Source organism: Saccopteryx leptura, chromosome 3 (genome assembly GCF_036850995.1).
Source record: "Saccopteryx leptura isolate mSacLep1 chromosome 3, mSacLep1_pri_phased_curated, whole genome shotgun sequence".
Lineage (NCBI taxonomy): Eukaryota > Metazoa > Chordata > Mammalia > Chiroptera > Emballonuridae > Saccopteryx > Saccopteryx leptura.
This window is the reverse complement of record NC_089505.1, coordinates 23098269-23112035: the sequence shown is the minus strand read 5'-3', so window position 1 is coordinate 23112035 and position 13767 is coordinate 23098269. Positions and strand designations below refer to the sequence as shown.

Sequence of the window (13767 nt, the reverse complement as noted above, 5' to 3'; positions counted from 1 at the left end):
TTATTTACCAATCACTTTATTTTTACCTTATTCAAGATTATCTCTGTTTTAAACAAATATTTATTCTTTAAAGTTACCTCAGTGTGTCTAAAATATATGTCTAACATAAAATACAATGCTCAGTTAGTTTTAAGCCAGGGAGTCTTGAGCAAATGTTTCATTTTATTTTTGTTTTGTCATGATTAGAAATACATAGAGAATTAAAGTTAACTCATGTTTAAATAGTACTTTTACTGAGTTCCCTCACATGCAGTATCTTTATCAATCACAGTGTTTTGTGAACAGAGACACATTTATTATTCTTTTTATACAGGGTGGGCAATTGAGGCTCAGGGAAGGTAATACGTGGGCCTACAATTAGACAAGGACCCTGATCTCCTAGCTCATTTCCCTTTTCACTGAACCATGTAGCTTAAGCTTTGAGAATATAATTATATTCGCAGTCATGCGAAGTATAACTTATTAAGGACAAAAGTGGTAAGTTAATTATTCAGAGTCATTCCATATTTTCATCACTAACTTAAAATGGAGCGATTATACTTTTAATACTTATACTCTACTGTGTTTTTGACATTTTAAATATTAAATGATATGGCAATATGTGCGCTTGATAAATAAAAAATGGTATAAAAATATTGTGCAAAATTTTCTTGTTTCTTGTTGAAAAAATAAAACCTCCGTGCTCATAGATATATATTATTGCTTCTATATTGAAGATTATTGAATGGAAAATTACATTCATAGTAAGTTAGACTTTCTAAATAACCATGAAATTATTTCAAAGACAATGTTATATCAATTCAATACGTTTCTTCTTATCTGCCTGCCTTTCCAATAATCATCTTCATTCAATGTCATTTAAAATCTTTATGTATGCCTGCCTTAAACTAGTGTCTTTTTAGGAAAATGAGTAGAGTCGGTCAAATATGGAGTCTTTTCCTCATTATTAGTCAACCTATGTTTAATATCATGAATTTCTAGATTTAGGGTTTTTAAATTATTGAGGCTTTCTCCATATGAGTACACAGGAGAAAATTCAGCTTGCCTTCATTCAAAAATAGTAGCTGAGTATCTATTATTTATCATTTACTGCATTAAAAATTTATATACAATGATAACTCAGATTTAGTATCTTTATGAGATTATATTCCAATGGGTGGTTCAGTGGCATTACAAGAGGGTGGGGTAGTGGAAATAGGCCACCCTGAAGGAAGGAACATTTATTATTTATTCACTCATTTTGTCTAGAATCAGTAACCCCTACTTCTAATAATAAAGAGTAACAATGTTTAGTCCATCTTATTCTTATTTTTTAATTCTTTATAGATAATGCACACTTTATTGTTAGCACAGCTCTCTGTTCCCACCAACCCTCACACATAACGCATAATACTTCCCTGCACCTTTTTGAAGGCTGGTAATTTTTTACTGGATGCCGGAATGGGTGTTTTACCGTGTGGGATGTTGGATATTTTTATCTTCCCGTAAGTGCACTTAAACTTTTTTCTGAGGCATAGTTAAATTACTTGGACACAGTTGACCCTTTCTGGTTTCTTTTAAGATGTGTTAGGTAGGACCAGTGTAGCCCTCCCTGAAGGGTTAATTGTGCCCCATTACTAAAGCAATGCTCTATCCGAGTGCACTATCAGATCCTCCTTTGGTGTTGCAGAAATATTATTCTTCCACCATTCTGACAATCTTGAATTCCATCTTCAAACTGGTAGAGTTTTTGTCTCAGGGCATTTGGGTTGCTATAACAAAATTCCCAGATTGAATGGCGTATAAACAAAAGAAACTTATTTCTCATAGTTCTGAAGTCTGGATCTCTGCAGTCAAGGTGCCAGCATGGGCAGGTTCTGGTGAGAACTATCTTCTGGGTTACACATCTGTCACTGTATCTTCGCTTGGTGGAAAGAAAGTAAGAGAGCTCTCTAGGTTCTCTTTTATAAGAACACCAAAGGCATTCATAAGTGCTCCACCTTGGTGCCTAATCACCTCCCAAAGGTCCCGGTTCCCAGTATTATCACATTGCAGGTTAGGATTTCAAAATACGAATTTGAGGGGAATGCAATCATTCGGTGCAGTGCACTCATGGTTACAATGTAAATTAGTGTAGCTACAGGAAGCAGGTCTTTTCTGCACCCAAGCAAAGAAGGAAAAGGGGGCACCAGATATTCTCCTAGTTTACCTTTCAGGATTTTTCTCAGCAATTACTCCTTCAAAAATTCACAATAAACCCTCCTTTAATGTCATTGCTCACTCATTGATGAACACTTTGAATTATTCTTATTCTGATTCACACTTTAGAATATTGACAAATTACACTCTTTTGTAAGATATTTTTATCCTAGCTGTTGGGAACAGCAACTTTTTCAGTCCTACGTGCATCTGGCTTTTTTCCCCTTTTAATCCTTTCCACTATTCCTTTTCCTGGAAAGATGTTTAAAGTGTTACATTGAATAAGACTTAGTTAAAGACCTTGTATACATCTCTAAAGCTCCCTTCTTTTGCAGTGCACCCCTCTTTAGTAGTCTGTCTTGCAAAATCTAGCCTCCATGGCTTTACTGGACTTTAATTCAACTGACAGGCAGAAGGATGACATTTGTAAGCCACAAAACAAACCCTCATACATTTGTTTCTTTAAAGTAAAAATATATACCACTATGTTTAAAGATATACACAGAATGGAAAGGTGTAGTTGGACAATCTTTTAAATTATTTACTGATGTATTATTCTATGATTTCATTACATTAGTAACTATCTGAGGATTGGTAGCACACAGCTCTGAATTTCTGAATAATACATACTATATAGAACTATAGCATGAAGATGTGTTCTCACTTTGACACATTTAAGGAGCAGGTATGTGGCTTATTCAGAAGGTAGCATGATCCTCAAATGAGTTATTGGTATTTTATATCCACAAAAGAACTTAATTTTATAAATTTCAAGAGAAAATAAAAGCTATTTCTGTTTATGCATTTTATTCTTTTAGAATAAAATGAGTATGTGCTGTTGTAATAAAATCATCTTTAATCACTTATTAAGCCTGACCTTGACTCAAGCAGTGAATGCCTATAAACATAATAATTAATGAAAAAAGCTAGTATTTTTAGGACATAAAACAATATAACTTATAGCTTATCAATAGTACATTGTTCAGCAAAACAAAAAGCCTAATGGAGAATTAAGTTATTTTCTTATATATTATTGAACAGCAAATGATGGAGGGTATTTTTGTTTAAGACTGTCGTAATTTAGTAATCAAAATGAAAATCTATTGTATTGATTGACTAAACAATAACTCATATAGAATATCCTAAAAAAAAGAAATGTGGGCTCTCTCTTTGGAGTCTGGCTGGCGGCTCTGAGTATTGCCACTAACGGCTTGACTCACCCTGCTTCTGCTGCCTCTCTCAGAGGCCTCATTTCTGTGCACAGCTTCATTAGCAGAAGCCTGAGAACAACCTGGGGTTGAATGTTGTATTTTGCCAGGGTCTTTGGAACAGTAATGACCCAATAAAGTGCTAAATATTAGTTATGCAAGAATGAGCTCTTTTTAAAAAAAAAATTTAATTTATTGGGGTGACATTGGTTAATAAAAATACAAAGGTTTTAGGTGTACTATTCCATAATACATCATCTTTATACTGTATTGGGTGTTCATCACTCCAAGTCAAATCCCTGTATCACCACTTGTCCCTTTTTACCCTCTTCTACCTCCCCACCCCCCTTTCCCTCCCATAAACATTCATAGCTTATCAATAGTACATTGTTCACAAAACAAAAAGCCCAATGAAAAATTGTTATCATTTTTTTTCTTATTAAATTAAATGTGGGGAGGCAGAGACAGATTCCCACATGCGCCCCAACTGGGATCCACCTGTCAAGCCCCTACCAGGCAATGCTCTACCACGATCCACCACTGGGTCGCTGTTCCATTGCTCAGCAATGGAGCTATTTTAGCACCTGAGGCTGAGACCATGGAACCATCCTGAGTGCCCAGGGCAACTTTGCTTGAACCATTCAAGCCATGGCTGCAGGAGGAAAAGAGGGAGAGAAAAAAAGAAAGAGATAGAGGGGGTGAGGGGTGGAGAAGCAAATGGTCACCTCTCCTGTGTACCCTGACCGGGAATTGAACCCAGGACTTCCACATGCTGGCCGACACTCTACTGCTGAGCCAACTGGTCAGGGCCTAAGTTATCTTCTTACATATTATTGAATAGCAAATGATGGAGGCTATTTTTGCTTAAGACTGCCATAATTTATTAACCAAAATATGACATTTGATCTGTAGTTGCAATACAATTCCAGACAGAATCTCAGCAAGCTTTTGAAGAAATTAACAAGATGTTTTAACAACATATATGAAAATATAGAAGACCTAGAATAGCTAACACAATTTTGAAAAAGCAAAATAAAATTAGAGGAATCAAAGTACATACATACTTTCAAGACTTACTATAAAGGTACAGTAACTGAAACAGTGTGAGGTTGGTGTAGCTTGGGTATGTTGATTACAGAAACACTATATTAGAAAGACTATTTCAAAAATAGCTTTACAAATATGTAGTTTTTTTTTTAAATTCACCAAACTAATTAATGGTGCTAGAAAAACAAGATACCTATGTTGAAAAAATAAACTGAAATTTTTACCTCCAAACTTGTCCCAGCCATGAATGTGTAAACAGAACTGGCCAAGTCACTAGGGTCTTCTCTTTCAGTGTTCTGCAGGAACTATTAAGGAAAAACCATCTTTATTTTAGGGGATGTTACACCAATAGAATATGAGTCTAATTATACTGAAAACCAAATTTCTACCATATACAGTATACCCAAAATATACAGCAATTGATATGTATTACCATGATCACATTGGTTGAGCCCTGTCATTTGCCATCGTATTTTTAATTAAATAATTGTGGCTACAATTGCAACAGAAAGTTTGACTGTGAGATGATCATATACTGCAATCCAGGGAGTGGTGCAAAGGATATAACTTTTTCCATCAAAACACTTGTCAGTTCTGGTTTCTCCCCCTTTTCTTCTTCCTACCCTCTATCTCTACCTTTTCCTCAGTGGCCAAGATTCTAGCTCCATCCTCAAGAATAATGATAGCCTGACCAGGTAGTGGTGTAGTGGATAGAGCATTGAACTGGGATTAGGAGGACCTAGGTTCAAGACCCCAAGGTCGCCAGCTTGAGCACGAGTTCATCTGGTTTGAGCAAGGCTCACCAGCTTGGACCCAAGGTCACTGGCTTGAGCAAGGGGTTACTCGGTCTGCTGTAGCCCCATGGTCAAGGCACATATGAGAAAGCAATCAATGAACAACTAAGGTGTCGCAACAAAAACTGATGATTGATGCTTCTTATCTCTCTCCCTTCCTGGCTGTTTGTCCCTATCTATCCTCCCCTCATCTCACAAAATAAATAAATAAATAAATAATAACTTCTGAGGTGATTTTTAAGACAATGGCAGTTGAGAATTAAAAAGTAATACAAAGAGAATAAACAAGAAGTCATAAGGACAGAGAAAAGACATTTATGGTTACCCCACTGAGCTTTGTTTCATTAATTTCTCTACCAATCCAGCAACTGTCGACTAGAAAGTCAGGATAACGGGATTAAGAGCAAGAAATCATACTTGTTCAGGGCTGCTACAACAAAATACCACAGACTGGGTAGCATATAAACAGTAGAAATGTATCACCTCCCAAAGGCCCCATCTCCTTACACTATCACTTTGGGGAATAAGTTTCAACATAAGAATTTGGTGGTAGGGAAAGGAAAAATATTCATTCATAGCAAATACATCCTCACATCATAGGAAACATGTTGCTGATGTTGGGGAGACTACAGAACTGCTTCTTGCTGGGTGAAAAAAAACAGACCCAGAGTAAGGTAGGGGACTCTGTCAACAAGAATAGACAAATGATGTAGAGCAAGGGTAATATAAGGACATAGAGCAGCTTCGTCAGGGGTTGGAGACAGTTTAGTCTTGATTAGAGAATAGTAGATTGATGAAAATTTCAGAGTTTGAGATCTTGCTTCTTGGAAATTGTGTGATTTCAATAAAAATATAGTTAAGATGACCTGTCAAAAGTGTGGGGTTATATGAAACTAATAAATAAGGAAGGTTATTGTTGGGCAGATAAAATATATTATGCTCACTTTGTTAAAGATGACGCTGCCCACATGGAAACCCGTCGCCAGGTGATGGTATTGGTTGCCCTTCCTGCTTGAGATGGGTGTGCTTATATTGTGTGTTGGGGCCAGGCTGTGGGCAGGCAGGATCCTTGTAGCCTGGGGCTTGGTTTTGGGACTAAGCCTTTCACACACTTTTTGATGTGAGGTGGTGTACTCTCATGAGGAATCCCATTATGCCTCAGATACGTGACTTTGTATCAGAGACTTCCTTGTTTATATTATATATTGGATTAAAGGTTTTTGTTTCTACACTATAAAGTGGGGCAACCAGGAGCTTGCTCTCTCTTGGTTTCTGAAATTAGCATTAGAGAGGAGAGCAGAGAAAGGCCACGTGAAGGAGAGGAGAGGTAGCCAAGATGGCAGAGTGCTGAAGGAGAAGCCAGTTTGTGCAGAGAGCAAGCTCCTGGTCTACCCCACTTTATAGTGTAGAAATCCAAACCTTTAGTCCAATATACAAACAAGGAAGTCTCTGATACAAAGTCACTTATCTGAGGCATAATGGGATTCCTCATGAGAATGCACCACCCTACATCATGCAATCAGTCAAGGGTGTGGAGAAAAGCTTAGTTTTAAAACTAAGCCTTAGGCTATAACGACCTGGTCTGTTTACAGCCTGTCCCCCCTCACAATGCAAACTATAAGCGAGCAAACATACATATCATATTTACAAACTTATTTGACCAACAGATGTCCAAAGACTTTGTAAATTATTCATTTGTCAAAAATAAATGACCTACAGATCATTTATTCACTAGAGTATACACTATCCAATTCAGAACGAAAGGTCAGTTTTCTTTAAGTTGAAGAAAATTGCCGGTTACTTTATCCAATGTGTCAATATAGAAGATTGAAATTGAAAAGTTTAAACACATCATCTTTCATCTTATGCAAAAACTGAATGTACAGTTATAAGATCAGAAAATCTTCTATGAACACTATAAAACCTGAGGAATTGGAAGTGATAATTCCTGAATGATTCCAAGGCAATTCACAACTTTATCCTGTTTTCTAATCAACAATAATTATTTTCTTTTTGTTTTTCCTTTTCTATTCTTCCTTTTGCCACAAAAAGGGTAAAGGGGGTTGGTGACCAAAGAAAAAAAAAGGAAAACAAAAACTCTCCTTTTTACCAGCAGAGAGTGCTGGTGTCTCTCAGACTCACAGGAGCCAAGAACACTGATGTTGTTCCTGCTAGGAATCCGTAGTTGACTTGCTGTTGCTGAGCAACGGAAGAGTAGGCGGGATTCGTCCTGCGCACTCTTGCGCATGACCTACCGGCGGAAGCGGAAGTGTCGGTGGCGCGGGAGTAGGAAGTGGTGAGTCTCGGAGTGGAGATGGCTGCGCTTGCCCCGCTGCCTCCGCTTCCCCCACAGTTCAAGAGCATACAGCATCATCTGAGGACGGCTCAGGAGCATGACAAGCGGGACCCTGTTGTGGCCTATTACTGTGAGTCTTTCCGAGTCGCCGCGGCCTCCCTTTGGTTCCGGGGCCCACACACCACTCTTGGGTCCTGGGGCAGGCCCCGCCCCCGTGGCTTTAGACGTGAGCTCTAACCTCTGGCCTGCCCGGTGCAAGGGTAGGGCCCCGCCCCCCTTAGGGATCATGACCTCCTCTCAGGGTCCCGTCGCGGGTCCCAGAAAGACAGAATTCCAAAAGCACCATGGTGTCCACTTACATATTCCTAAACATACTACCTGGCCTCATTATCACACTGACCTAAGGTGGGTTTTGTCTTTGCTTTTGTTTTGTCTTTTTGTGTCAACACACAAGAGCCTCTTATCTCCAATACTTGAAAATAACCTGAGTAGTTGAGTAATTGAATTGGAGCATCGAAGGTGAGCATCTCAAAGACAGTAGTGATAAGGACAGAAGGAATAGAGACTTTTTGTAAACATACTAATAAGTGCAGGTTGATTATGACAAATACAGGGCAGTTTAAAAGCTCATAAATGGTTAAATGGAGAGGGTCTGCGACAAAAATAAGCATTGAAATTTGACCGGTCCTACTTATGCATTCAACTGCTCTCCCATCAGTAAGAATTTTAGTCTTGACCTAATGCCTGGGGTTGACAGTTTGGTAGCAGTGTTCTCAAGTAGATTGTGCTGTTTGTAATCGTACTTTTTCTCTTTGCAGTGGAGAGTTGTTCCAGTAGTGTTATGTCAACTTTATTTTATACTCCATACTCAAACTGTACTGCAAAAAAGTAACCCAGCAAGTAGGAAGCTTCTAAAAAGGATTTTTAGAGTTAAGCCGAACATATTGTGTCCTCTGTTGTGAATAAGGTCAGCTAATATCTTTGATCCACTGTCATCCCTGCCATACTCCATGTGTACCCATTTTCAGTTCTCACATGTGCAAGACCATTTCCAACCTCCCTGTTCTCACCTTGGAATCTCTACCTTTTTTCCTCCGTTTGGTAGAGTCCTCATGATTAAAGACCTTGCTCAAATGTCACCTCTTCTGTAGTCAGTAAGTTGAGTACTTCCTACGCTTTACCTCATTTTGTTCAAATCTTACAACATTATTTCTGTTGTACTTGTTTTCAGATTCCTCAAACAGGACCATTTATCATTCTTTCAGCGTGTATTTATTGAGCTTCTACCTATATCAATCATCACCGGGCATTCATGGCGTTTACATAAAATAGGGTGGGAAGATGAAACAGTAAGATGAGTCTGTTGTGTAGAATATTAGAAGGTTATGGAGAAAAATAGCGCAGGGAAAGGGAATAGACAATACCGGGAACAGGGTGCTAGGGAGCAAGGAGGCAATTTCACTTTAAAATAGTCTGGTAACTGCTTCACTGAATTCATGTCTAAGAAAATACTTGAGAGAAATGAAAAGCAGGCTTTGCTGCATCCGAGAAAGAGGATTTTCTTTTCTCCATACACAGAATAACAAGCACAAATGTCCTTAGGCTGCTTGAAGTCAGATCAAGGAAGCCATTGTAAATGGAGTGGTTAGAGCAAGGAGAAAAATGATAGGATATGGACAAATTGCTAATCTCTTATAATAATTAAGTAGGAGCTCTGATTCCTGTCTAAAACTAATCCTTATTCATGGGCTCTGTATTGTATACCTTTGTGAGTTCCCAGGGACCCTTTATTTCCACGTCATTATCCTTGAGCCCTCTCCCTTTTGTCATTTCTTTCTAAACTTGCCCCAGTCCCTTGTATTTAAAATAACATAAAGACTGTGACATTCTCCTGTAGTTGCTGCCTGTCTGTCCTACCACAAAGATGAACTTGAAGTAGCTACCTGTAGTTGTTTTTACATCCTTATGGCATAGATCTTTTTAGCTCATTGAGGTCTGATTTTCATGCTGAATCTGCTCGCAGCAGGGTCACGAAGAAACACTTTCATTGCTAAATTTAGTTGCTGCTCAAAAACATTTTGTTATAAAATGTGCATGTTGAAGAACATATATAATATGTGTACACAGTTGAAGGAATAATAAAGTGAACATTAATGTGCCCACTATGTTTGATGTTATTAGACTTTTTAATTTTTGCCAATCTGGTGGTCGTGAAATGATGTCTCATAGGAGCAAAATTTGCAATTCATTGAGTCTTAATGAGAGTGAGCATCTTTTCACATGTTAATTAACCATTTGTGATTCCCTGTTGAAGTGCTATTTATTGCTTTTGACCATTCTTCTATTTCACCATTTTTTCTTAATAATCTAGATGCTATATACCTTTGTTGTATGCATTGCAAATGTCTATGGCTTTATAGGTTGACTTTTCACTCTGTGAAGTCTTTTGATGTTCAAAAGTTCTTAATTTTCAGATATAGCCAGTTTATCAATCTCTTCCCTATGATTTGTATTCTGATTTTCTAGTCCTTGATTTCCTTTTGTAAAAGTAGTACCTTGTTTGGGACTTTGTCATGTATCCTTTCCTCTGTTCTCTACTGAATTTTTTTTTTTTTTTTTTGTATTTTTCTGAAGCTGGAAACAGGGAGAGACAGTCAGACAGACTCCCGCATGCGCCCGACCGGGATCCACCCGGCACGCCCACCAGGGGGCGATGCTCTGCCCATCTGGGCATCGCTCTGTTGCAATCAGAGCCATTCTAGCGCCTGAGGCAGTGGCCTCGGAGCAATCCTCAGCGCCCGGGCCATCTTTGCTCCAATGGAGCCTTGGCTGCAGGAGGGGAAGAGAGAGACAGAGAGGAAGGAGGGGGGAGGGGTGGAGAAGCAGATGGACGCTTCTTCTGTGTGCCCTGGCCGGGAATTGAACCCGGGACTCCTGCACGCCAGGCCGACGCTCTACCACTGAGCCAACCGGCCAGGGCCTCTCTACTGAAATTTTGGTTACACACGTTGCACTTTTCTTCTCTATTTTTATGTCTTTAAATATTTTCATAGTTTGTATACCTTTGTCTCTATTTCTTTAAGTCTGTGTTCATCTCCGTGTAGGTAGGTATCCTATTGTATAACCCTTTTATCAAGTTTCTGCTTTCATTTTTTATTTGTAAATGTTGTTACTTTTTGTTTTCAAATTGTCCTGTTTCCAGTAGTCGTTTGCTGTATTTTAAACACTGATTTCTTTAAATGCTTTAAATATATTTATATTCATATGTGCTGTCTGATTATTCCTGTAGCTGCTGTATTTGTGGGTATGAATCTGCTGTTTAACAGAAGACTGCTCATGGTGACTTCTTTTTGTAACTTGTGTTTTAGACATACTAAACCAGTGCTCCTCAAACTTCTCTATGCAAGTAAATCTCCAGGACTCATTTTCCCAGTTCTCAACTTCCCGTGTTTCTTTCGTGACAAAGCTCCTTTGGTAGTAGCAAAGTAGTATGCTGATTCTCTTTTCCCGTATCCTGTTCACAACTGCCCATCTACTTCATAGAAGAAAGACATACTCGTATGCATTATGAGTATTTTTTACAGGTGTGTTGCCCTAGGGAAGAAGATGGAAAACCTCCAGGGTCCAGAAACACAGTACAACTCGAATGACTAGTGTTAGTGAAGCCTCCATTAATTAAGATATTAGGTAGAGCTTCTTGTCTTTCCCTGTGTTACATGGAAGAAAATCAATGGGAGCTTGTGATTCTTAAAAGCTCTTCTCTTTTACCTCTGAAATTGTGTGTGCTGCTCTGCCTGGAACCTCCTGACTTCCTCTTATGCTGAGTAACTTACCGATTAAGTACAAGTATTACTTTTTGTAGGTTGCTTTTCCTGACCTCAGAAAGATGGTCTAGAAATTGCTCCAATGTGCCCGTCATCTTGATCACTGTGTAATAAACAGCTATTTACCTTCAGTCTTCTGGATTCTACTGGAAGATAGGCATTTATATATTGTTTTCTTTTACCCCCTGGCACATATGTCTCTATTTTTCTTTTCTTTTCTTTTTTTTTCTTTAATGAAACCAGAAATTTAGCATCTCTACTAAATAAACGTGGATACTGAATGATAACTATTTGGACTCTGTCAGGTTTGATGTTGTGGATAATACTAAACCCAGAAAGACTCCCTTTTTTTTTAAATTTGCTTAATTAACTAAACATATAAAACAAGGTTTGTTAAAGTTTCCTCTAGGTGGTGACATTGTACAATTTATAAGCTTTTAGTGACCTTGTATAAATACTCTTTGTGAGCCATTTGTGTATATGATCATAGAAAAAGTAAAATAGTTTTCATGAAGTTGTAAGTATGTATGGTTATTTCAATTCTGGACAAGTGTAAAATAATAGTTTAGTTTAAATAAAGGCTAAACAATATTAGATTTCTTTATTGATGGTGTTAAGCCATATGGATATTAGGATTAATAATTAGTTGCCTAATATCTTTGTTGTTAAATATAAAGAAATTTGATTTTCTAAAGCCAGAGAGAAAAGCTTAACCAAGCCAATAAAAAATAAGCAAATTATCTTTTTTGCTGATTTCTAAAACTGTAATATTAATTGGAACCCATAGTCCTGTTATCCAAGTAGTTATCAAGTTTTATTAGCTGATTAAGGATACTTCACTATAGCAATGACGGGTTAATAATAAAAAAACTAGAGCACTGACTTATCCATTCACATCTTGTTTGTTTATCTTGTATTTGTTTTTGCAAATGTACGTGCAAACACGAATTTCATTTTGTAAATATAGTAATTAAAAATTTTTTTTTAATTTGTTGATCTCATAGAGAGACATTGATTTGTTCTACTTACGCATTCATTGGTTGATTCGGTATATGCTTTGGCTGGAGATCAAACTAACAACCTTGGCAAAATAGTCATTTTAATAGTTACTCCTTTTTGAGTAAATTATTTCATTATTAAATTCTTTTAACCTGTCCTTAAGATTGAAGAGACAGTGTCAGTGGAATCAAGTAACTTGTTCTTAACTGTCATTGTCTATTCTTTTGGCACTTGTGCAAGTTTAAGCATCTGTAATGTGGTTCGTTTTTTTATGACAGTTGTGTTTGATTGTTCATAGTGAAAGCTTACATACTCTTAAGCAGTACAGGATTATATTTAAAAAGGTTCAATACTTGATAATTTCCTGCTTTTGCTCAATTGGTCGTTTATTTTCCTGTAGCTCGTCAAGGTTTTTTGGTTTTTAAATGATTTTTTTAACCTCAGTTAATTATTATTTCTTTTGGAAGCCCTTGAATTCCACTATACTTCCATACTTTCACTGTGGGGTTATTGGTTATGCTTTGTTTTATTTTTTTTAGTGGTTGCTCTAGTGTTTACAATAACTTATCACAGCCTACTGTGATAAGTATACCATAACATACCACCTCACACATTAAATTACGTTTTATTTTCTCTTCTCTTCTCTTATTCTTTGGTGATAGTTGTCATACTTTTTACCCATATGTATGCCAAATACCCAAGAATACATTTTTATTTTTTTAACATATGTTTTAAAGAAATGTTTAAAAATGAGAATAAAAATTTTAAATATTTTTGTCACATAAATATGTGACTCTTCATTGCTTTTTTTTTTTTTTTTTTTTTGTATTTTTCTGAAGCTGGAAACGGGGAGAAACAGTCAGACAGACTCCCGCATGCGCCCGACCGGGATCCACCCGGCACGCCCACCAGGGTCGAGCTCTGCCCACCAGGGGGCGATGCTCTGCCCCTCCGGGGGGTCACTCTGCTGTGACTAGAGCCACTCTAGCGCCTGGGGCAGAGGCCAAGGAGCCATCCCCAGCACCCGGGCCATCTTTGCTCCAATGGAGCCTTGCTGCGGGAGGGGAAGAGAGAGACAGAGAGGAAGGAGGGAAGGGGGTGGAGAAGCAAATGGGCACTTCTCCTATGTGCCCTGGCCGGGAATCGAACCCTGGTCCCCCGCAAGCCAGGCCGACGCTCTACCGCTGAGCCAACCGGCCAGGGCCTTCTTCATTGCTTTTTATAGATCCAAGTATTAAAATCCTGTTACCATTTTCTTTGGCTTTGAAAAACTGTATCATTTCTTTTTCTTTTCTCTTTCTTTTTCTATTTTTTTTCTTTCACAGAGACAGAGTCAGAACAAGGGACAGACAGACAGGAAGGGAGAGAGATGAGAAGCATCAATTCTTCATTGTGACACCTTAGTTGTTCATTGATTGCTT

At 38.0% G+C, this 13767-nt stretch overlaps 1 protein-coding gene across 1 annotated transcript in view; it reads left to right on the top strand.

Moving 5' to 3' along the window:
• The first annotated feature begins 7498 nt into the window (after nt 1-7498).
• VTA1 (vesicle trafficking 1) overlaps nt 7499-13767 on the top strand; it is a 44702-nt gene continuing 38433 nt past the window's right edge. The window contains exon 1 of the mRNA XM_066373112.1: nt 7499-7653. Coding sequence (XP_066229209.1) covers nt 7542-7653 — 112 coding nt within the window. The 5' untranslated portion in view covers nt 7499-7541. The remainder of the gene's footprint in view (nt 7654-13767) is intronic.